Here is a 24,117-nt window from a genome sequence, read left to right as displayed (position 1 = left end):
AATAATTTCATTGACTCATTTCTATCGAAATAGCATTGAGGACATAACTCTAGTAGCATCAATTGTTGACCAATACTGCCGCCATATTTAGAAAGTTGCTTCAGCCTTGTGGCAACATTGCGTGCTACTATAGGGTGATTCGTAAATATATCTGTTGAGCACTTTGCAATAAAAATTTCATTGACACAATTATCTTGAAATAAAATTGAGGAAATATTTTCATCAACAGTATTTCTGTTGAGTAGTTTGCAATAAAAATGTCATTGATGCAGTTACGTCAGAATGTCGTCGAGGAATTATTCACTGCAGATGAAACTGTCGTGCGACTTATACCCCTGCCACACGGCAAATCTAATGTCATTTACAACGAATGACATTAGGTGAACTTAATGTCATTTTACCTGCCTGCTGTCACACGACGAAAACAAATATCAATTTTAAAATGATGACCATGACCTTAGCCCTCCTAAGCCGTGACGTTGGGAGAAATAAAAATCTATTAAAACTTGCATCTCACATGCGTGTATCCTAGAAAATAATTTTCTATTACTAAGCTGCTCGAAGAATATAAACGCAGCCGTTTTACCCAACTTGCCACACAGCTCTGCACGACACAAACGAAGTCAAGCCAAGAAGCAATAGAAAACCAACATGGCCGACAATATAACCGGGCGTTGGTAGAGTGAAATGAAGCGTGGCAGCACGACTGACACTCCGGCTGCAGAAATGAGACGGCGGCAGCTAATTCGTGGAGTCACCACCTTGATCACCAACGCATGTGCAATCGGCGATCAACACCCGCAATACGGGCAACAACAAGAGAGCACAAATGAAACATGGCCGGCGTCCAGCCGCTATAGTTGAAAGTAGCTTTTTTTTAGAAACTTTCGCGCGTGTTGTTACGTCATCAAACCAGTAATAAGTTAATCTAGTAAAGAATAAGATATCTACAAATTACAAAAGTTACGCATACATGTGTCAACAGTTATCTCCCTAAAAGGTCCCTGGCGTCGAGACAACGCATTCGGTCCGAAATCGAATACGAATGTGTTTCGGGAACTCATTCGACAGGAAATCTTTCTCATCGAATGGCATTAGTTTCCGCGTGTGACAGTAAGCAAATGACATTACAAACGGATGGCATCAGCTGTAAATAACATTACATTTGCCGTGTGACAGGGGTATTAAAGTAGTTCACGCGCCACTAACCCCTGCTAAGCCCTATTTATTTCACTTAGTGTCATCAATGCCTCATACATTTTATTACCGTAGATCAGTCCAAGACACAGAAACACACACGCACGCACGCGCACACACTCGCGCGCTTTAGTGAACAATTCGGCGGCGGCCCGGCATTCGCCAAAGTTCTGATTGCGATGAAGACCATTTCACGGCCAAAACATTCACAGACCATTAAAATACACGCAATTTTAGTATGTACGCTTTTTCATTTCTCCAACCATATATGCATCGGACCTAAACAACTTCTTCGCACTCTTACCTTTGAAACTCCACGTTTCTTTTGTGAACATTCATCGTGGTGCTCTCTTCTCGGCCGATTCTTTCTTGTGAAACCTTTACCTCTCGCTACGACTGAAAAATGAAGATGGGTTGGGCGTGCAGGCGCGGTTTGAAACTGCGCAAATTATCCGTATGGTGTGCGTCAAGGGCGCACCAGATATATTTTTTCCGGGCGTTGGAGGTGGGTTCAACTGTCCTTTATGTATGTTCATGCGTGTGTTTGTATGCGTGAGTGTATATATATATATATATATATATATATATATATATATATACAGCTTCATTCATTCAACCCCACCCCCCCTCGATCCGCCGCCCTCCTGGCTACGCCTGTGGTGTACGTGTCATCCGTTTTCAGCGTTATTTACTACTAATGTCTTATTTACCCTTCCGAGAACAGTTTTTTTTATATGCGCGGGTTCTTTGACTCTGACCCTCCTGGGATCAAAGATGCTACAAAAGCGCGTCGCAAACTTGTAAATGTCTAGTATTTATAAATCGCACTTTTAACGAACACAGTAACTCACAAAAGAAATTAAAATCTGCGCAAGGACTGTATGGCCTTTCCGCCTTCGTTTTTTCAATTCCTAGGATAACGTATTTCGTGGAGTACTGCAAAGCGCGACTTCGAAGCGGGACAACGGTTACGCTGAACTCAGGACAACAGCTCTATTTCAGGACATGAATAGCAGAATGCAGTGCAGTATTTTTTATTTCTGTTACTATTCAGTATACACGACATGTTGGCTTTCTTTTCGAATATAAAGGAACTTGCCCAGAAACGAAGTTTGTTGAACTGTATTTTATCGATTAGCTGTCGCCCTTCAACAAGTAACTATTTTCTCTTGGTTTTATTATGACGACGTGCAATGTACTTTTAGATACTGTTTATGCGGTCAATTTAAAATTGATGGTATGTATACGTACTTGCTTACATGCACCACTTAGAATATATCAATTAAGGCTAACAGAGTACATCAATAAAGAAAGAAGTTGCAGCTGAATCACACTAAGGGCGAGGCATTGATGGCTGACATTGGTCCGTTGCTCAATACGAAGATATCTTAAATATAGTACCGCGAACACTTGCTGTCAAAAGGCGCAGGTTTTTCACGTGCTTTTCTTTTGCACACGCATGGACGTACGCATTTAGCCAGCCGTAACGACAACAGCTGGATGTGTGCAGATAAGACCGAACACAAGGTCCCGGTCACCGTTTCAAGCTTCAGTTTTTTTTAGAATGACTTGGGATCAATGTTATTATCTCTTCTCAGATTAAACACGAAGGTAGGAACTTTGCGAGATACTTAAAATAATAATAAAATCTGGGGTTTAACGTCCTAAAATGATTATGAGAGACGCCGCATAATCATAAATGATTATGAGAGACGCCGTAGTGAAGGGCTCCGGAAATTTCGACCACCTCGGGTTCTTTAACGTGCACCTACACGAGCCTCAAACATTTTCGCCGCCATCGAAAATGCAGCCGCCGCGGGCGCGATTAGATCCCGCGACCTTCGGTTCAGCAGTCGAACGCCATAACCACTAGACCACCGTGGCGTGGCAAGATATTTAAGATAGCGATCTGAGTTGCCCTGAAAGGCTGCCGCCGAACGGAAACAATAAATATGCTGATGCTCAAAGCACTAAATAAGGTTAAAAGTGGACCGGTTGCTAACCCACGATGCGAAAAAGTTTGACGAAGATTAAAATTGAATCATTTTCAGAACCCTAGCGTTTTTCTCATATTATATAGTTCGAACAGCGCATTTATGGAAAACTGCTTTCGTCGTGAAGAAGCAATTAGGCAAATATAACAAAATACTGGATAAATACAGCAAGTTTTCACCCATACGCACCAGAAGAGGAACTGCGGCGGGTAGCGGGCCATGAAGGGCATGTAAAGCACCGAGCTCGTGCAGTCCACGCAGGCGAGGAAGAAGGCAAGCGCGATGAAGGCGACGCTGTGCTCGCCCACTGTGCGCCGCCAAAAGAACACCATCAGCACGCTCGCTGCCAGGCCCACGAACAGCGTCGCGTGCACCGAGGAACGAATCTGGCGGAAAGAGAGCACGTCCGTCCATCTCCACTTTTCAGGGTGCGCGGCCACATCGTCTTTGCGGCGTGAGAGAAGAAAATAAGAAAAAGCGCACCTATTACGTGATGTGCACATAGTATCGCCCACGACTATACACTAGTTGTGGGCGCCGAACCTCCAAAACATTTTCCTCCGTGGTTCGGTAACAACGCAGTTTCTCTTCCGCGTCGCATTGGCCTATGATGCCCCGTTGCCTCCAGAACATGCCTTCAAAATGCTCAAATGCCACATGACCAGATCTTAGTAGCGGCAAAGAAGAAACCTTATTTTAATTTAGGACATTAGGGCAGGGGTGGGTAATACCCAAGTCCAGCGCCCCACTGCGGGTCGCCGGATGGGGTAGCGCACCTTGGCTCCCGATCCTTGCTCGGAAGGTAGGCCTTCGAGTTAATGGAGTTTACCCCTGGTGAGGGCGAGTTAGTTTCGGGCGGGCTCAGCCACGGCCGGGCTAGACCGCACGCGCGCTTCTTTTCTTACGGCCTTCTCACCCGTCGCGAAAGCAATGGGAGAGTTTCTCAGTATGTTTCGCCGCCCGGCGGCGGTAGGGGCGCTGCGACCTGACCGTGCATCTCCTGCGCCGCGCACACGGCACAAGAGTGTTGCTCGATGTGAACCGCGGAATCGGGGTTCTCGACGGAGAAAGGGAGGGGATTATTCAAGAAGGTCGGGGGTAGAGGGAGGATCGTCTTCCTTTAAAAAAAAAAAAAAAACTAATGTTATCAGATGGCTCGCCGCATAATGCATGCATGTGCTCGTGGATAATACAAGCTTAAACTCAGTAAAACTGCGGAAGAATTCGGCTAACGAGGCATAATTGCAGGACGGGTAGCGACTTGGGCGAGTTGAAAAATGCTCATGATGGTTAGCGCAAACGCAACACGACGAAAAGAAGAAAAAGCGACGACACAAAGCGCTATCTAACAACTGAATGTTTATTGGAAAAATCACAAATATATTATATATGTATAAGAAAGAGAAAAAAACAACAAACCCGCACAGTGCCAAATATAATTGACAGATAACAACGTGTTAGCTAACAAAACTACGTCCTTTGCAGGAAAGACACTTCATCATCAATCAAGCGATAGAAGGGCAGCTCACGCAGTTCTATTTCTAGACATATATTTGTCATTTTTCCAATAAACATTCACTGTTAGATAGCGACTTGTGTCGTCGTTTTTTTCTTCTTTTCGTCCGTGTGCGTTTGCGATAACCATCATGAGGCATAATGCAGGAGGCATGAAGCACTGGCAACGATCAGAGAGAGATATAAACAACGCTGCACCTGTTCTACAAGCAGAGAGCACCCAATACTTTGGCCCTTGGTCTCGTTGGACAATGAGGCCGCAATTAAGAGGTCGCCTTCCCTTTGCTAGCTATTTTCTATTTTCTTTATTTTCCAAATACATTTGGAGTGGTTTTTCAGAGCTAAAAGCTGCGGTCTGCAGCTTGACAGCTCTTTGAAACACGTACGTGAGTTGTATCTCTAATGGTTGAAAATAACTGCGTATAGGGGGAAAGAAAGTAAAAAAAAAAACAAGAGAGGACTCTTGCTGCTGAATAACCCCTTCGGACGGCACGCCCCGAGAGTGGTACCTGGTGTTAACACCACCTGGAAACATTAATTCCGAGGACCCCGAGCTCTTTTGCGTTCCTTTTGTTAGCGTCAGGATGGCTGGGCCGTAAAATAAGGACACAGTAGAAAACGCAACGCACGACACACAGTTAAAAGGGAAAAAGAAGTTTACATTTAATTATCAATAACTTGGTTACAACGCAAAAACTCATAACACAAAGTCGCATACGCATATTCGCTCAAATCGCACTGCTAACAACGCACAACCGCTCTAATCGCACCGCTAAAACGTACAACCGCTCAAATCGCTCGCACTTTTCAGACTCTCCTCGTCGTATTATTATTATACAGACCTCGGATTTGACCTCTTGCGCATCGCTGCTGACGACCAACAACAGGCAGATCAGCTGTACAAGCTACTGCGAGCACAAGACAGGAACGAACTACACAACCCGAAGCCTGAGTTTCTATAACTCTTTTGGTCAAGATAGTGGTCTTTTTCGATAAGGCCTCTGAACACCTGCCACGCAGGAATGTACTAGAAGTTTTGGAAACAGCAGTCCAGCCCTACTTGCAACGCGCTCCCATCTTAAGCTGTCCGAAGGCGTTGACGACAGCCACTCCCGGACGATCCGCAGATCTCATAGCCGAAAAACTCCTAAGAATTCTCCTCGTCAATCACTTAAACCAACTGACTGACGCAAACGACAAGCCTTCCACCTACGCACAAAGCCGACTAGGAAGCATTTTAGGTTGTGAACGAGACATTTGTGAAGTCCGGCAAAGTTTTCACTTGAAAGCGTTCAACTATTTGCGAGTGCTTACGTGCAATAAATATTTATTTCCAGACCTCAGAACGTCTACACGTTTGATGGAGGAGAGCTGTACTTTCGGCTCTTGCATCTATATGTTTTTCGATAAGCTTAAGCTCGATACACATTCCGCATATAAGAAGTCAGAATAAACCGTTTTTGCGTCTTCAACGATTAGGCAACTTGTTTTTCAACGCGCGGTGAATGAAGAAGCGCGCCCGAACCGGCGTTGCGCGCGCTGCACGGAGCGGCGGAGGAGGGTCAGGGTCGCAGCGCCCCCCTCAGAGCAGCGGCGAGAGGCATGTACTACACCCGATGCGAAGGCCGTAAGAAGCGAGCGCGCGCGTGCGTGCGGTCTAGCCCGGCCGTGGCTCAGCATACACGTGCACGTTGCAAGTGCGCCAAGGTGGAAGAGGCTAGAGAAGCTCTAAATGCCGCTCGTCGTAACCGCCGTCGGGAGTAACCAGCCACGGATCAAGTTGCAGCAGCGGCCTAGTTCACACAGAAGGCGGAGCGGCCGAAGTGTATGAGCGGGAAGCGGTAGAAACCTCCTCTCCAGGCAGCAAAAGCGGCGAAGAACGAGATGGTGAGCCAGATTCCTCGGGGATCACCCGCGGCAGCTCTCTGCTGTGCTGCAGCTAACCAGAACGCCATGCGCCGGTGTCATTGTAGCAAACATCTTGTTGAGCCGGGAATGGGGCGAGATCTGCGCAAGCGGCTCGGGTGTCGAGATTGGACAAGCAGTGCCACGTGATGGCGACCCTTCCGCAAAAGGGCGAGATTTCCCTTCTCCTCGGCCGCGCTGGAGGCCAGGCGAGCCGTGTGGTCTGAAAAGGTACGCGCACTCGCCGCCTCGCCACGTTGAAAATCCGCTTCGCCGCTTTGGCCACTGCGTCTTCGGTGTGAACGGGCCTAACACGCGGCCTTAATGCGACGCAGGCTTTTTTCCTGTGCGTAATTATTTCACGTACCGCTGGGGCAGTGTTTCGCGCACTATGACGCAAGAGAAAAAGAAGTAATTGAGTGAAAATATTTTTATAGTTCGCACTGTACATGGACGAAAACGAGGGATATACGTGTGCTTGTATTTGTACGCGATACCGGTTTCACTACAATGGATAAATACAGTACTTTAGACGGGTGCAAAAGGATCGCTACATCTTCTCGTCAGTCATTAATTTACATGAAGTCGGGTGCTATATCGATGATCCACCTTGCGCAAGGCTTGAGGAGAAAGCAATACGCCTGACCTTGGCTTCTGTTAAATACACAGCATGAGAGTTTACCGAATGATAAGTGCAAACGATTAGGAGTGCAGCTAAACGTTGCATATGAACAGCACAACGTTTGGAATTGCAGGAACACTTCATACATGCCGCATATGAGAATAACACCAGCAATTAATGAACGCGTAATTGAGTGAGCGTCATTATCACGAGCATCCCGTAAATGGAAGGCATTCAAAACGAGGAAAGGCACATTGACTGTCCAAGTCAAAGCGTGAGTAATTAATTTTAAACTGCTTAATGCAAACACTTCCACGTGTATAGTAGACTTCTGTAGGATATACCAATAAAGAAACGAAAAAGGCTCCAGGCGCGTGCGGAACACGCCGCACAGTAAGAGAGTAAGTTGGAGCAGGGGCCTTTGCAGAGCCCGTTGTAAACTTTCGTGGGATGATTACTGCAAATAGAGTTGCAACGTAACCCCCACGCAGTAAATTATCACATTTTGCGATGTTGCGATGCACCAACTACGTGTTTCTAAGGCAATATGTACATCTGTGATGTGATGATGAAAAAAAGATAAAAACATGGCTGATCCCTCCGTCAGAAGAATCGGTATAACACGAAAGTGAAACGTGTCTTCACGGAAGTAGTGCTTATTGTGTAGTGACATAGAGCTAGTACAATGTCTATTCGTGTTTGGCAGTTATAGCAGCGTTTGACGTGGATGCATCCATGCTGAAGCCTACTGGCATGTCTCCATCGGGACGAATAACGCCCATGATCATGATTAAACTGTTGTGGTAACTGAAGTTGTTAACATATATTAACATAAATTTAGACACAGCAAATCGTGAATCCGGCGTAGAGATGACGTCAACAAGCTCATAATCAACACTTATACTCGATATGCACTTCTTTAAAACGCCGTCAATTATGTAGAGAAACGGCACCGTGTGCGCTTTGTAGTAATCGGTAACCGCGACGCCTTTGCTCGTGCATACACTAGCACACTGCGCTTCAGCAACACGGAGATAGAAGTTCGTAGCTTGAGTCGCAAACGCGCGCGTCCCGCTGGCCTGTGTCTCGCTCCATCTAAACACGGCGTTCACCCGTCGAAATCACGTCCTTTCTGCAAAGCGCATTGCAGTAGTTTTGTTAGTAGGTGCTCTCGCAATCGAAGCAGTCGGCGGCGGAGAAATCCCGTTGGTGCATGTAGAAGCTGCACTACTCCGATGAGCTGCCACACGCTAACACGAAGCGAACGGCAAAGAACGTGACTGCGTCTAGAGTGCCTCCGCGACTCCAGCGCGGCCAGTGTCCCTCGCTGGTATGGAGACGCTCTAACCATGACCTCCGAGATCGCAGGCAATCTCGGAGTAAGCACTAGTAAGTGTCGATCATGACGCAATATACTTCTTTTCACCTCTCACAGACGGCGGCTCCGCCCCGCTCCGCTGCGCCTACTTACACTGCCAACAGAGAGCATCTTGCGAGAGAGATTGTGTGAAAGATATAAAGCGCGTTCGTGAAGCTTTCACCACTGCCACGGTAGACTAGTCGGTTGAGCGTCGGGCGCATACCGTCGCGGCCGCGCGGTCGTAGGTTCAATTCCCAGCGGTGGATCTTTTTTCTTAGTTCTTTTTCTTTCTCACCCGTTCGCGTCCATTTTACAGCGTCATATCCGCGATGGAAGTACGTCACTGAAGTCTTGGTGGAACCCGGCATAAAACACTTTCTTGTTAAAATTCTGGCTGGTCCTTTTGTAATGGGTGGGAAGCTTTAAACCACCAACTGGTTACGCAAATCACCTAGTGGTGAGGCCTGGTGCGATAATAATCTTCTGACACGCAATATTACATGTGTTAACGCGTTTTGTTGTCATATGTGACGCTTCTGTTGGTTCTTCATCTGAAAGAGCTTTTGTCACTAGCATGGCTGTGGGGTAGAACATTTTCCTGCCACCTAGAAAGCCTGGTTTCGAATCTGCTTCAAACCCCCACCCCCATCCCCTTCTTGTTTTCCAATATGCGGGATAGCTGTGATGGACACCGACGACGGCGGCGGACAACTACGCCACCAAAAGTGGCTGTTGTTCGGATCTCATAACACGCGATAAAAAGTAGCTTGAAATTACAATTACTGGTTGCTTTCCGCAGGCAACTTCTGCGGTACATTGGAGGCGCCCTGCAACACGCTTTCTAACATAATGTGAAGACCCTGTGAATCCAGGCACGTAGCCAGGATTTTTTTTCCGGGGGGGGGGGGGGGGCCCAAGGCCTAACTGTCCGAAAAAAAGTATTTCCATGGCAAAAATAAAACAAAAGTTTCCCGGGAGTATAGAAGGCCGGACGAATTTCGGGGGTCTGTGTGAATCTACGTGCCTGTGTGAATCTATATACCACGCTACCGTGAACTTTTGAAAGAAATATTATTTCTCTGCACTCTGCAGCGCAGATGACGGCCACAAATCGCTTTCTGTTCTCTCGGCAAGCTAACCAGCAAAAAATGCCAAGCGTGCAGCAACGGTATTGACCGATTTGAGGAAAGGGGCACCATCGCACGATCCCTGAGGCCAAATGTAGCGCCGTACGTACTGCTGCTACCGACGACGTGCCACCGCACGCCGGCGCAGCGCTATTCGGAGCCAGAAGGAGCGGCGATTGCGCCGACAAAAAAAAAGGAAAAAAAAATTCAAGGCCACGACGCGCGTAATATTTGGACCGCTTATCAAACGCTGTTCATATTGCAGTTTTAGAAGATATGCGTGGTTGAACGCGGTTTGAAGGGACTGTCTACCGCTCGGAAAGAATTTTCTGATTTTGGCGAAAATGAGAACATCGTTCGTCACATCGGCGGCAACAAGCATGCTTTTGCCCCATAAAAAAGAATTATACTTTTAATTGGATGTTGAAAATAGGGAAAGGATGACCGCTAGCGTCTCCCAACAGCGATGTGCTCAATCTACTGGTATAGGACAAGAAATCCTTGCTGGTAGACTCATTTTGTATTAAAAACAAACATGCATAACTTGAAATTGTATTTTACGCACTTGAGGCAGCTTTCGGTTGCGTCAGAAAGTAATTTTGTGCTTTTTTTTCTCACGCATCGAAAATGGCGCCCGGTGGCGCTGCTTGCGGCTCCGTCTTCGATTTCGCCTCCTTCAATTGTGCCGCTGTATTGTTGTTAAAATGTCTCAAACGTGCTGCGCTTTGAAGGCGTGCATTTATTGTCTCTTTTTGATGAATCAACTTGGCTTGGATTGCGGCAGCAGTGCTAAACGCATAGACCGCGATTACAGCAAAACAAGTGTTCTGTAATCGCATAATAGGGCTTCATTTACACGCTGGCGCGCTGAAAATCGCTGTTACATTCATTACATTAGTGTTCAGCGAAAATAAAACAATCGTACAGAAATCACATGTGCTTTCGGTTTTAATTTTTACCGGTCCAACAATCGCCCATCGCGTCCCCCAACCAGTGTTGTGGGCATGTTTCACGCCACTGGAAGAAGCCTGAACGCAGATCGAAAAATTCTATTTTAAAAATTTCTACTCACTTTCCAGAGAAACCGCTGCTATGTTGTACACTTCAGACGGTACGCTTTCTATTGCTGTACAAAACATAATAAAAGCGTTTTGGGACGTTAAACCCCAGATAATAAAAAAATTATTATAATAAAAGCGATGAAGGGCGATAGACGGTCCCTTTAAACTATCGCGATAGGAGAGGAGCGCGCAACCACCGCGAAAGCATGTCGCGCGGGTCTCTGTGTGGCAAGCAGCGGCACTCTGTCCACATTTCACTTCGTATTGCGGGCGCCCGTGACCGGAGTTGCCTAGAGGAGCGCGCGCGGCCGCCGGCTCGCGCCTCTCGCCGAGCGGCGGGCGCGGAGAGGGAAAAAAATTGGCCGCGTATCTCCGTGCTCAGCTGCAAATGCCGTGTAAAAACGATAGAGGAGGCGCTGCGTGAGATATGGACGCCATCTGGCAATACGTTGGGAAACATGAGCTTTTGCAGAGGGCGTCCTTCCTCCGTGGCAGAGGGCTTTCGTCGGCGCGCATCAGGCATTTTCAGCGCAGCTTAAGAAACTATGGTCTTTAGAATAACGTATATATGTATTTGCTATTAAAGTAACACACCACCTAATACTTACCTAGTCATGTTGCGCCTCAGATATGCGTAATATTTACTTTTTGATCGACAACGTTCACAGGTATAAACAGCCGTACCAGTTTAAGATGGGTGGGCGGTAAGCAAGTGGTTCAACTTTGGCCGGGTCGCTGAATCGGGTGACAGACAGACAAACAGAAAGACAGACAGACCAAAATTTCTGCGTGTAAGTTCCTCAAGAAAGACTATCGTCTTTAAAAAGCGACACTGTACATGTCCGCTGCTGTGACGACGCACATGCGAGCAAGCATAGAACGAAAGTGACGTTGGCTGAAGGTCAAACGCGCACACAAGGTCGTTTTCCGGGTCCGTGCTAAAAGGACTAGAGCAATCGCTCTGAAATATCCCAGTGGTTGTCGGTGAACTCTAAACATAACTAAGTTTCGAGAGTATGCTATTCGTAGAACGCAGCAAAGGACGGCCGGTGCTAGGCAGAAATGGCTTACCCCAAGGTGGCTCCAGGCAAGCGTGTAAACCAGCGGTCCCACGTTGGCCACCTGAATGACAATGACGAGCACGGAGCCGAGATTCCATCCCTCCGGTAGTACAGGCACGAGCAGTGGCATCTGAACCCAGAGTCCGTTCACGCTCACCCAGGCGCTTACACCGAACAGCAGCGAACAGATTGAAACTAGAATCCGCGCCCACCTACTGGAAGCAGGGCGCTGGGGCTCCGTATCGCTTGTTGGCGCCGGGGAGCCGTCCATGCTGAGTTCTTAGACCCGTCCTCTTTTGCTCGTACTTTGTTGCTGCGGGTAAATCGTTCAGCATCATTTATTTATTGAAGAACTGTCGGGCACTCAGCAAGAGAAGCATCGCAATTACACACAATTCCGTGCTAACAAGACTCTAAAGCAACATAAATAGTATTTGAATGCACTTAGAAAATACGCAAAAAGAACTATCATAAGCAATACATCAACCAATAGGCAGACCAAGTGAAATGCGCGTATGGTGATCACTCAACGTCTGACGGTCAATAACTGAAACAATTTACTTATGAAACCTGTATTAAAAACTCATTAATCTATTCATTAATTTTGAATTTTTCGATGCGCCACTGGACGATACCCACTTTTTAAATAAAATGTAGTGCAATTCTCGGGCTGTTTTAAAAAAATTGTTACATTACCAGTATAGGGCTGCTTGGAAAATGGTTTTCTTATTATACGAAAACTACTCGAACAGTATTCGATTTGTATTCGTATTCGATTTGAGGTCGTTACCATTCGGTTCCTATTGGATTCGATTCCGAAATTCAGAATTTGCACACCCCTATATAAAAACAGTAAAACGCAGACCACAGAACAGAAAGAAGATAATCGCAAAACAAATCAGATATAACCTAAACAAAAGAGTAGAAAATGATAGAAAATGTCACATAATCACACGAAGAGAGCAGCAAAGTGCAGATAAACAAAAGAAAAGAACAGAAAAGAGCAGATAAAAACCAGATATGCACAATGGGAACACAGGTGAATGCTGATCCGCAGTTCGTACAGCTTATACTTGGGGCGGAACAAGCGTTGAATTCTTTCTCCAGTATGATAGGGGAAGCAGCGCTAGGACCAGGACAAAAGACACCCTTACAACCACATGTAACCAACCACACGCTATCTATCTATCTATCTATCTATCTATCTATCTATCTATCTATCTATCTATCTATCTATCTATCTATCTATCTATCTATCTATCTATCTATCTATCTATCTATCTATCTATCTATCTATCTATCTAGCTATCTATCTATCTATCTAGCCGGCTACGACTTTGTGCTCTCCTGCTCGTTTCGTTAATCGAATGTACACCAAAATTGGTATGACATAACATGACTGTATGACGAACATGAATGACGAGTCATAAAATGAAAATCATGATACGCATGTCATGAACGACATGATATACATGCCACAGTCTTGGTGCTCTTACGGCCGTTTCGTTAATTTGATATATACCAAAATTGATACGGCGTGACAAGGGTGTATGACGAACATAACTGACAGGCCCTAACGTGAAAATCATGACACGCATGTCCATGTACAGCATGATATACATGCCACGCTCGTGGTGCCGTCGCGGCCGTTTCGCTAGCTTGATATATACCAACATTGGTACTGCGTGACGTTACTGTGTAACGAACATAAATAACATGAGTTAACATGAAAATCATGACCCGCATGTCATGTATAGCATGACTTACGTTCCACGCTCATGGTGCGCTGGCGGCCGTTTCGCTAGCTTGGTCTACCCGGAATTTGGTATTGCGCGACGTTACTGTGTAACGAACATAAATAACATGAGTGACACGCATTTTTCTCAATAACAGACAAGGCGATGCATGCAGCTCTTTGCTGCCTGCTTCGCATTTACATCGATTCCCACAATGCGTGGGATCTGGCGGTTTTATTTTCTGCTTGGTCCGTGTCGAAGTTTGCCGGTTGCACTTGTTCGATTTCGCGACGCACTTCCTCCAACGCTGGAAGACTAGGATGACCTTGCTTTGGGGAGTTGGTCAATGTGGCAGCTACAGACGTTACATCGGTTTCTTCGTTGTCATCCTTGTGCGACAGCTGTGGCGTTATGTTTCAGATGCGTAGCAGCTCTTTGACTAGCCTGTGTAACGCGGTCCGTCCGTCCGCACAAACGCGAGGCAACGCGCTTCCCTGGGCGCAGGTGTTGGAGCGGTGCCAAGTAGGTCACGCCGCAGCTGGGCGTTGACGTCACGCACCCCTCGCACGCTTCCCTCGCAAGTGCGCGCGTACGTCACTCTTTCCCTCACCCGCCGGAGCGCCGCAGCTGCCGGCTCCAACGCCCGCTCGCCTCCCGTGTCTGCGTTTCAAACAAACGTTTACACCAGTAAACGCTACACCGAGTTTCGCTTCAAACGAATCTTGCAGCGCTCACCGCAGCCCCCGCGTTAGCGCCGTTCAACCCGTGACGCCACCCGTGCGCAACGCTGCTGCTTCGCATCCCATCAGCGCTCCCTTCGGGGAGATGGTCCAATTTTGTTTTATGTCCTGGTCCTCGCGCTGTTTCCCCTACGATATGATCAACCAACTAGCCGACAATTCCACCCTTCAAAATTTTTCTTCAGATTTCGCACGCGGCTGCTCACCACTTCAGGTTCATTTTGCAGACGGCAATGCAGAAAGCAGGTTCACTATCTGGTTAGCGAAAGCGGTTATAACACGGTAACAACTTGACAGGAGGGTAAGACAAAATTGAAAAGAACTTTTGTTTTTGTTTCTGCAATTTGGGTACTGTATCTCTTTGTACATATTTTACATACTTCTACTTAAAGCCAGTTATTCAGGAAGCAAGTAGTGTGCGAACACGCATCCCAGGACAAACCACCCGCATGCGCTTCGTGCTTGCAGTCCATTTTTCTAAAAAAGATGCTTCCTGTACGAAAGCCAAATGCCTGCCTGGAGACAGCTGTATATAAGAAATTGTCGGGTAACTTCTAAGGCAGTCTGAAGACGCTGTAGGCCTTTTATTAGCACTTTCACCTCCTAGCTTCGTTACACCTTCTGTCAGTCGTGCCTGTCGATAAGCTGAGATGCTCAGGGTCAATAAAGTCTTCAGCAAGTGTAAATTTCGAGGGAACCAATACAGTTCTCTTGTAAATGCGAATAAATGCCGGCGACGTACTGAAGTGCTCAACGCTGAACCAGAAAGCTCTTCATCGTCGAACCTCTCACTCTTTTCAGCGTCCTTGAAGACGAATCGCGAGCACGGGTGACAACGGGTGCGCTCTAATGGACATGAGTATTATTAATGATTTTGTGATGCAATTATACAGAATTGCGCGTGCAAACTGTGCGGTGGAAGTGTTGAGCTAATTGGAATTGCGTCACAGCGTCTTTGTTGTCTTTGTTTAGGCTTCAGAGTCTTAAGGGTTGCGACATTCGATGCTGTTCGTGCGTTTAGTGATGCAAGTATCGCACGCGCCGAAATTCTGATATCATTGAAGCCGGGCGAAAATACAGCCAACTTTCTGAAAGAATTCGACCACAATCGACGATACATTGCGGATAGAGCTGCGCGACAGCTCACAAACTAGGCAAGGCAAGCAAGACAACGGGCTCGAAAGTGAAAAAAAAAAAAATGACTTTGGCAATGATTACCAAGCTCGTAGCTACTAAATATTAAATGCGAAGCATTTCTTAGCGAACTTCTGCGACTTTGAGCGTATCTATCTATCTATCTATCTATCTATCTATCTATCTATCTATCTATCTATCTATCTATCTATCTATCTATCTATCTATCTATCTATCTATCTATCTATCTATCTATCTATCTATCTAGCCGCCTACGACTTTGTGCTCTCCTGGCCGTTTCGTTAATCGGATGTATACCAAAATTGGTGTGTCATAACATGGCTTTATTACGAACATAAAGGACAGGTCATATCATGAAAATCATGACACGCATGTCATGAACAGCATGATTTACATTCCACGGCTTTTGGGCTCCCTGGCCGTTCCGTTAATCGGATGTGTACCAAAATTGGTGTGTCATAACATGGCCTTATCACAAACATAAATGACAGGTCATATCATGAAAATCATGACACGCATGTCATGAACAGCATGATTTACATTCCACGGCCTTAGGGCTCTTGCGGCCGTTCCGTTAATTTCATATATACCAAAATTGGTACGGCGTGACAAGAGTTCATGACTAACATAATGACAGGTCCTAGCATGCAAATCATGACGCGCTTGTCATGTGCAGCATGATTTACATGACATGGTCTCGGGGCGCTCGCGGCCGTTTAAATGAAGGGATATATACGAAAACTGGTAGGACGAGACACTTCTGTATGACGAACATAACTGACACGTGGTAACATGAAAATAATGATATGCATGTCATATATGACATGATTTACGTGCCACGCTCATGGCGCACTCGCGGCTGTTTCGCTAGATTGATATACACCAAAATTGGTACTGTGCCATGTGACTTTATGAAGAACATGAATAACAGGTGGTAGCATGAAAACCATGACATCCATGACATGTATGTCATGATTTACATGCCACGCTAATGGTGCATTCGCGTCCGTTTCGCTTGCGTGATATACACCAAAATTCGCTTTACGCGACACGACAGTATGACGAACGTAAGTGAGACGTGGTAGCATGAAAATCATGACATGCAAGTCATGTACGACCTGATTTACATGCCACACTCATGATGCGCTAGCGGCAGTTTCAGTAGATTGATATACACCAAAATTGGTATTGCGCGATGTGACTGTATGAAGAACATGAATGACAGTTGGTAAGATGAAAACCATGACATGCATGTCATTTATGTCATGATTTAATTGCCACGCTCATGATGCATTCGCGGCCGCTTCGCTAGCTCGATGTACACCAAAATTGGTATTGCGCGAAGCGACTGTATGACGAAGGTAAATGAGACGTGGTAACATGAAAATCATGACATGCATGACGTGCACGACATGATTTACATGTCATGCTCATGACGCACTCGTGCCGTTTCGCTTGCTTGACATACACCAAAATTGGTATTGCGCGACGCGACTGCATGGCGAACGTAAATGAGAGGTGGTGACATCGAAATCATGACATGCAGGCTATGTATGTCATGATTTACATGCCGCGCTCATTGTGCATTCCCGGCCGTTTCGCTAGCTTGGTATACACCAAAATTGGTATTGCGCGACGCCACTGTATGACGAACGTAAATGAAAGGTGGTAACATGATAATCATGACATGCATGAAATGTACAAGATGATTTACATGCCATGCTCATGGCGCACTTGTGGCCGTATCGCTAGATTGATATGCACCAAAATTGGTATTGCGTGATGTGACTGTATGAAGCACATGGAAAACAGGTGGTAACATGAAAACTATGACATGCATGCCATGTATGTCATGACTTAAATGCCACGCTCATGGTGCATTCGCGGCCGTTTCGATAGCTTGATATACACCAAAACTGGTATTGCGCGATGAGACTGTATGATGAACATTAGTGACAGGTGGTAACATGAAAAACCATAATATTCATGTCATGTATGGCATGATTTACATGCTCTACTCATGGTGCACTCGCGGCTATTTCGCTCCTTTGATATACACCAAAATTGGTATTGCGCGATGTGACTGTATGAAGAACATAAATGAGAGGTCTTAACATGCGAATCATGTTATGCATGTCATGTACGTTATGATTTACATGCCACTGTCATGGTGCGCTTCCGGCCGTTTTGTTAACGTGTATATACCAAAATTGGTATGGCATGACACGAGTGCGTGATGTACATAAACGACAGGTCATGCATTTATATACCAGAATATGCGTTTCATTGGCACGATGTACACTAGATTGTGCATGCATGCGTGCATGGCAAACATGCGATATATGGTGGACTAGATGCCATGGCATGAATGATTTCATTTGGCTCAAAGACAAACAAGGCGATGTATGCAGCTCTTTGCTGGCTGCTTCGCATTACATCGATTCCCAAAGTGCGTGGGATCTGCCGAATTTTTATTTTCACGGGGTCGTGACGTCGACGAAGGTAGCAATCAGCGTGTCCGAGATGAAACTCTTTATTTGTCCGAACTTGTGGCCGGGAAACTAAAAGTCAAACTACAGCAGTACGCACTGTACACTGATAGCGGCGAACACAGCGTCGGCGTCGAAAAACTGTTCATGGCTGGGACGCGCCGTCTTTTATACATCCCGCATCGAACTTTCCATTCTTATCACTGGGGGTCGCGCAAGCTCTGGAATAATCTAGACTGTCGGCGTCCTGCGCGCAACCTTAACAAAGCGATCAACTACAATCGCGAAGCTTCTCGAATACTGCGGTGCGGTCAGCGTCGAGCATTACTAACCGTCCTCGCTGGGCTAACCCGTATACATCAAAATAAAACAAGAAGCGGGCGTGGCAATATAGTTGAACGACGTTTGTGGCAAAGGATGCTCGCTTTTCAGCGGCTTTCTTTCTTTAAACTCAGTCATCTCAAAACCATGTTTATCATTACTTAGGTACTATCTTTCCTTTGTATCATGCATAAGTGCATACAACTAATGTACCACATTTGAAACTGCGCACTTGACAGGTTTTGTGTTGCAAATAAATTTGAAAGACGCAAATTTACTGAAAATTTAGGTCCTAGTAGCAAAAAAAATCACCAAAATTGTAATATTAGTAAGAATTTGATTATTCTTGTACAGTAAAAAGAGAGCAAAATTTGGAAGATATTGATATATGTATTTTGTGGATGCCCCATTGAGTTAATGAGAAAACGCTTCCTCAACATGGTCAAAAATGCATTGGACGTACAGGGCTTACGCTGTGCCCTTAACCTGGAACCCCATGGCGTGTTCTTCGCGAGCGAAAAACGTGACACGCGGCGAACGTCGGCGTTGTGGCTGACAACGCCGGTTGCTAACGGTACGTAAATTATTTTTTCCCTTGAAGTTGCGTCGCCCTGGTGATAGATATACGCTGCCGTCACCGACCGGACGCGTGCCGCTGTTTGGACGACCGCGCATCTCTAACAAGCCAAGAAGGGTCCCCTCCAAAAGATCATAGATCTCACACCGTGGGCATTGTTGATGTGTAGGTAGCGAGCGCCCAGTTTTCGAGAGTGAAGACGCAAGCAAGACATGCGACGATTATCGCGGCGCCGGAGGAAGAAATCCAAAACGCAACCCCCTCTCACGTTTTTAGAGCCTAGGCAAGTGACGCTTTTGGCACTGGCAGCAAAATCGAACTCGATCAGGCAGCTGGTGCACCTTTTCCTCAACTACCGCGCAATTTCACACAATTGCAGCTGAGGCAGCCCTCAGAAGGAATATAGATAGTTGTATGGTACGATGAGGAAAAGAAAGATTATTAAAACTCACGTGCGTTCTTTACCCAAACGAAACCTGTGTGAATACTCGTATAGAGGCTCTACCAATGTTCGAGATTATTAAAAAAATGCGAGAACGAATTACCGTGCATCCATGTTACACAGGCGATGGCTCCGCTACTAATGTAAATAACTCACAGATGGCGCCAGCTGTCCCGCAAAGGTGAAGCCACGAACGGCGCGGCAAAAGTTGAAAATGCTACTACGAAGGCGGCAAGAAGGTAGTGGCAAATAATGTGCGATTTCTCGTCATTCTTCTTTCCATGCATTAGTTAGTACAGACTTCTTGCGACTTGCACTTACATTTACAACTTTACGCGCCCGAAAATTCACGTGAGATCTCGTGTGCATTGTAAAAGACTGGTTATCTTTTGCTCATTAGTTCTTAGCGCAATAAGGTTTTAATAAGCTTCTCGTTTTGTTCGGCATTCTCAATGACTCGTGGGGAGTTACAGAGAAAGGTTGACTTCGGAAAACACAGCAGAGGTCGGGAACTTTAACAACTCAGAGGTGATGGCCGGAAAGCGGCAATGTGATTCGAGCTGGACGTAGTTATTTTCAAAAGGGAGTCCGAGGGAGAGCCTGTGTGTTGTGTCGCGGTCTTTCAGTTCGTGCCCTTTGAGCGTTTAGATGTGAGATGAAATGTGGTGATGTGCCGACAGGAAGTCGCATGATCTTTCGTCATACTTCATGATAACGATGGTTACACTAAATTTTTGTGTCAGCTACCAGGGCTTGGCAGATGTACTGAGAAAAGAATTCCGCAATACCGGTATCAAAATACATGCGATAGAAGGCCAAAATACAGATACTCAGATATATTTGTCTTTCGTGCAACGGAATATTCATGAGATGTTTCTGCAGAAAGGCGAAAAAAGTATCCCTGAATACAGATACTATAGTGCACCGTAGTGCAAGACAGCCGCTTAGTAAACAGCGTTTGAAAAGAAAAAATTGGGGAGGGGCGAAGCATGTAGGGAAGGTTCTTTCAGCTCCACTAACGTGAAACCTGTGGAGTGGCGAAGCATGCAGTGTGCGCCGGTGTTTCGCACAGCAAAATAACTGCTAATGAGCAATGAAAGACAAAAGAAAGATTAGGCACAGAGACCAACAGTCCGCTTTTAGTTAACGTGCATGCTGCGAATTTTATGGTTCAACTACGCACAAGAGATATCTCCACCGGCACTACATTCCAGGTCAAGATCCAGTGCCTATGTATACGGGGTGGCCGGAGATTATACCAACTCGCCGAAGAGTATATTGGAGTAACAAGATAGCAAGTTGGGCGAGTTGCTGTATACGTCCAAAGTATACTTCCAAGACTCCTATGTACATATTCTTCAAATATGTATATCGGAGTCTTGGACGTATACACTGTGCCCAGATAAATAATACAGATAAGCATTACATGTCGATGTGTTAGCGCTCATTTTTACTGCGAAAGCTTTATATGGCTAGGTGAATCGAAAATCCGTCTGTCCAATGTACACAGAAACTTCTCCATTGGCTGCGCCGGCAGTGACGTCGCCCTCTACGTCGTGCCCAAGTGTGTGCGCCATTGGCTACGCCGTCCGCGATGTCGTTCCCTCTAGTTCCCTTCGTAGTACACAAGCATGCTCGCCATGGCGGGCGGATGCTTGGAGGAAGCGGCGGTGCTGGCAGAGTAGCGTCAACGGGGCAATGGCGTGAAGGCGTTCGCCGCGGCCAACGCCCACTTTCGGCGGAGTTTGTCGAGCAGGACTTCGCCTGCGGCTGCAAAGTCGGCGACCACCTGTGGTTCGACAACAACCTGGGTACGATCGACGGGATCCGGTCTCAACAACAACGAAGCAATGCCATGGAGGTACTGACGCAGTGGTTCCCAGCTGCTCCCGACGTCGGTCAGCATCGGGTCTGTGGAACATGCAAGAAATCGCTAATCAAAGGCCGTCTGCCAAATTTAAGCACCGTTAGCGGCTACGTTTACCCACCGATGCCTTCACATTCGTCCAGGCTCAACGTGGTCGAGGAACGACTAGTGACCCCGCGTCTGCCGTTCATTTGCATTCGGCGATTAACACACGACAACGGACAATATGCAATCAAGAGACAATTTGTGAACGTTCCGATGAACACGAAAAACACACAGAAATGTCTGCCGCGCAACATCGCAGGCGTCGTAGCAATCGAGATACATATGAAGCGCCGTCTCCTCGCAAAGCCTACGTACAAGTGGGGCCGCGTCAAGAAATGCAACATCGAAACCTGGCTACTGTACCTCATAGACAGCCTTCGTACCGTGCAAGATACGAGTAGAGCCCGCCACGTTAGACGCCGTCCCTGAAGACGAGCCGATTAACGAAGACAAGACTGAAGCCGCTGCCGGAGTTACTGGTCTCGGCGATCCCGTTCAGTGCGCGTCTGCCATGCACGCAGTGAGCGGCGGTGTTTGACGAAGCAACCGTCGATTCAACTCGTCTCATCGATGGCACGCATTACCTAGCCATTGCTTCCTGACAAGGGCAAGTCCCCGTGTCCCTACTGTACGGCGAACACGCGGAGGAGTTGTCCTTTCCGCAGATATACTTCGACCATTCGCAATTAATCACAATTCCACACGCGCCCCATTCTACAAAGCCACCAATGAGATACGGTGCTCGGACCGCCGAGGCGGGTAACTGGCTCACATCTTGTAGGTGGCCATGAGAGTGATCTGCTTAAACGTCGTTGAAAAGACCGCCACATTCCGTACCAACGATGTCACGAGCGACGTGACATCGTCGTCACTCGTCAACCATCACTCGTCAACAACTAGAGAGCGGTGACTTCGTGAGAGATGCCCTTGACTGAGACATGGCGTTCATGAATGGAGTCCCAAACACGGTACATGACTGGCAGGAACGCAAGAAGGAGGTGTTCGCAATGACGAGGCAACTAGGCAAGGCAACTGCATTTCTAAATTTGTTGGCCTCTGAAGTTCTGAAGTTCATTGGGACCGCTTAATTGGAGCTGCTCGAACGCATCAGGGTACACGGCGACGACACGCAACGCTGGTCCGTGCAGAAGATGGCGTTCCTCGAACGCATCGAAATTTGGAACAATGACACTGTGGCGTGTGCGATATACGTCAACAAGCTCTCCGACGTCATACTCAACGTCCTGAAAGACCGGCGTATTCGGCCGTTCAAACTATACCAATAATTGAGAAAGGCTTCTATACAACCGTCGGGAATAACCCACTGCTTAACACCGAGGCCGCACGTTTCAGCGTCGCTGGTTAACCACCTGTACGGAGTGCTTGGGCGGTGATCTTTTTTGTCACAATTTCATTAAGTGAACATTAATTGCATCGTTTGGTATTCGATAAGTCTGGGCACATATCCCTTGATTTGTCCGTCTGAAAAAAAAAATGTTATAATGCACTACTTTTATTAACTGAGCCTTGCGGACAAAGTGTGAATGTTCTGCTGACGATTTGTTATTTATTGTTATGAAAACTTGTGCAAGTACAGCTGCTCATTTGTTACTATTTTTGTTCAATATGTACATTAGTGCTCCTTGAGCGGTTTAATGGCTGGGAGAGGTCACGGCAGTTTGTTAGGCATTAAATTGCTTTTTGCCAACCCTGTCCACTTACCCTACATGTATGTAGACCTGTGGGCCGGTTCAGAAATCGCCGGCGGCAGCACGCGGGTGTTTTCACCTCCGGCGGCAGCGCGTGAACGCCGAGGGGTTGAACGGATTAGCGGCGGCGAGGCGCCAGGGGTGGGGGGGGGAGGTGGTTTATTGAGGAGTTGGTGGGGAGAAAAATTTGTCCCTTGGAACTTGAAAAAAAAAAGCCTAGTGTCGCAGAAATGGCGAATCACTGAATAGGATAGCAAAAAGTAATGTTATACGAAGTAAGGCTAGCAGCTAACTCTTTCGGATACGATCTCGCGTAACTCTACCAAACACTGGTGTATGGGAGTACGGCCGTTCCCGGGAGAAATGTGGTTTTCGTGCAGCAGTCTGCCGTCTTAGTGCACTGTAAAAAATTTTTCTTGAAAAAAACAGAAATTGTCTGGCAGCTGGCCTGCCAGAAAATTTCTGTTCTTTCTGTTTTCCGTTTTTACGTTTTTGTAATTTTACATGTCTCTTCTGTTCCTGCTAACAGAAAATTTCTGTCAATTACATGGTTTTTTCTGTTTTCAGTAACAGAAAATGTCTGTAATGATACATGTTTTTTTTTGTTTTCAGTAACAGTAAGTTTCTGTAATTTCGAATAGTTTTTTTCTGTTTTCAGTAACAGAAATCTTCTGTACCTTGACATGGTTTTTTCGGTTCTCACTAACAGAGAATTTCTGTAATTTTACTATGCTTTTGGTTTCTTACTACAGAAATCTTCTGTGACTTGACAAGTTTTTTTTTTTCATTTGTTCAGTACAGGAAGTTTCTGTAATTAAAATGAGCTTTCTGCTTTAAGTAAGAAGAAATTTTTGAAATTGTATTTCTTTCTCATCGCAGCAACGTCAGTTGACAAATATTCTGCAATTGGACAGGTTATGCAAACCTAAAAGGTATGCGGTGCAAGAACAGAAAATCTTACAAACAGAAAGCACCACAATTTTTTGCATCTGCATTGTCCCCTTTATAGCACGCATCATCTCTCACAAATTCGTTAATTCAGTACACCATAGAGTGAAATGCAAACAAGTTTATTGACACGAAATGTAGAAGTTCAGGCAGTTGCTAACATGTGCATCTTGAACTACGAGAGATGCCCACACTATCACAAGCGGTTACTATTCGTTAATCGAAGGTCGCAGGTTCGGTCCCTGC

At 46.2% G+C, this 24,117-nt stretch overlaps 1 protein-coding gene across 1 annotated transcript; it reads right to left on the bottom strand.

Moving 5' to 3' along the window:
• Window positions 1-3,380: 3,380 nt before the first annotated feature.
• LOC119376833 (solute carrier family 52, riboflavin transporter, member 3-B-like) lies at window positions 3,381-12,113 on the bottom strand (the record flags this gene model as incomplete). Its single annotated transcript, XM_037646527.2, has 2 exons — window positions 11,853-12,113; window positions 3,381-3,577 (listed from the first exon to the last, which is right to left on the bottom strand). Coding segments are annotated over exons 1-2 (458 nt in total), but the record flags the coding sequence as incomplete, so codon positions are not given.
• Window positions 12,114-24,117: the final 12,004 nt, after the last annotated feature.

The sequence above is a fragment of the Rhipicephalus sanguineus genome, unplaced genomic scaffold (genome assembly GCF_013339695.2).
Source record: "Rhipicephalus sanguineus isolate Rsan-2018 unplaced genomic scaffold, BIME_Rsan_1.4 Seq2422, whole genome shotgun sequence".
NCBI lineage: Eukaryota > Metazoa > Arthropoda > Arachnida > Ixodida > Ixodidae > Rhipicephalus > Rhipicephalus sanguineus.
Note: the sequence above shows the minus strand (reverse complement) of the source record. Positions and strands in the feature narration are given on the sequence as shown.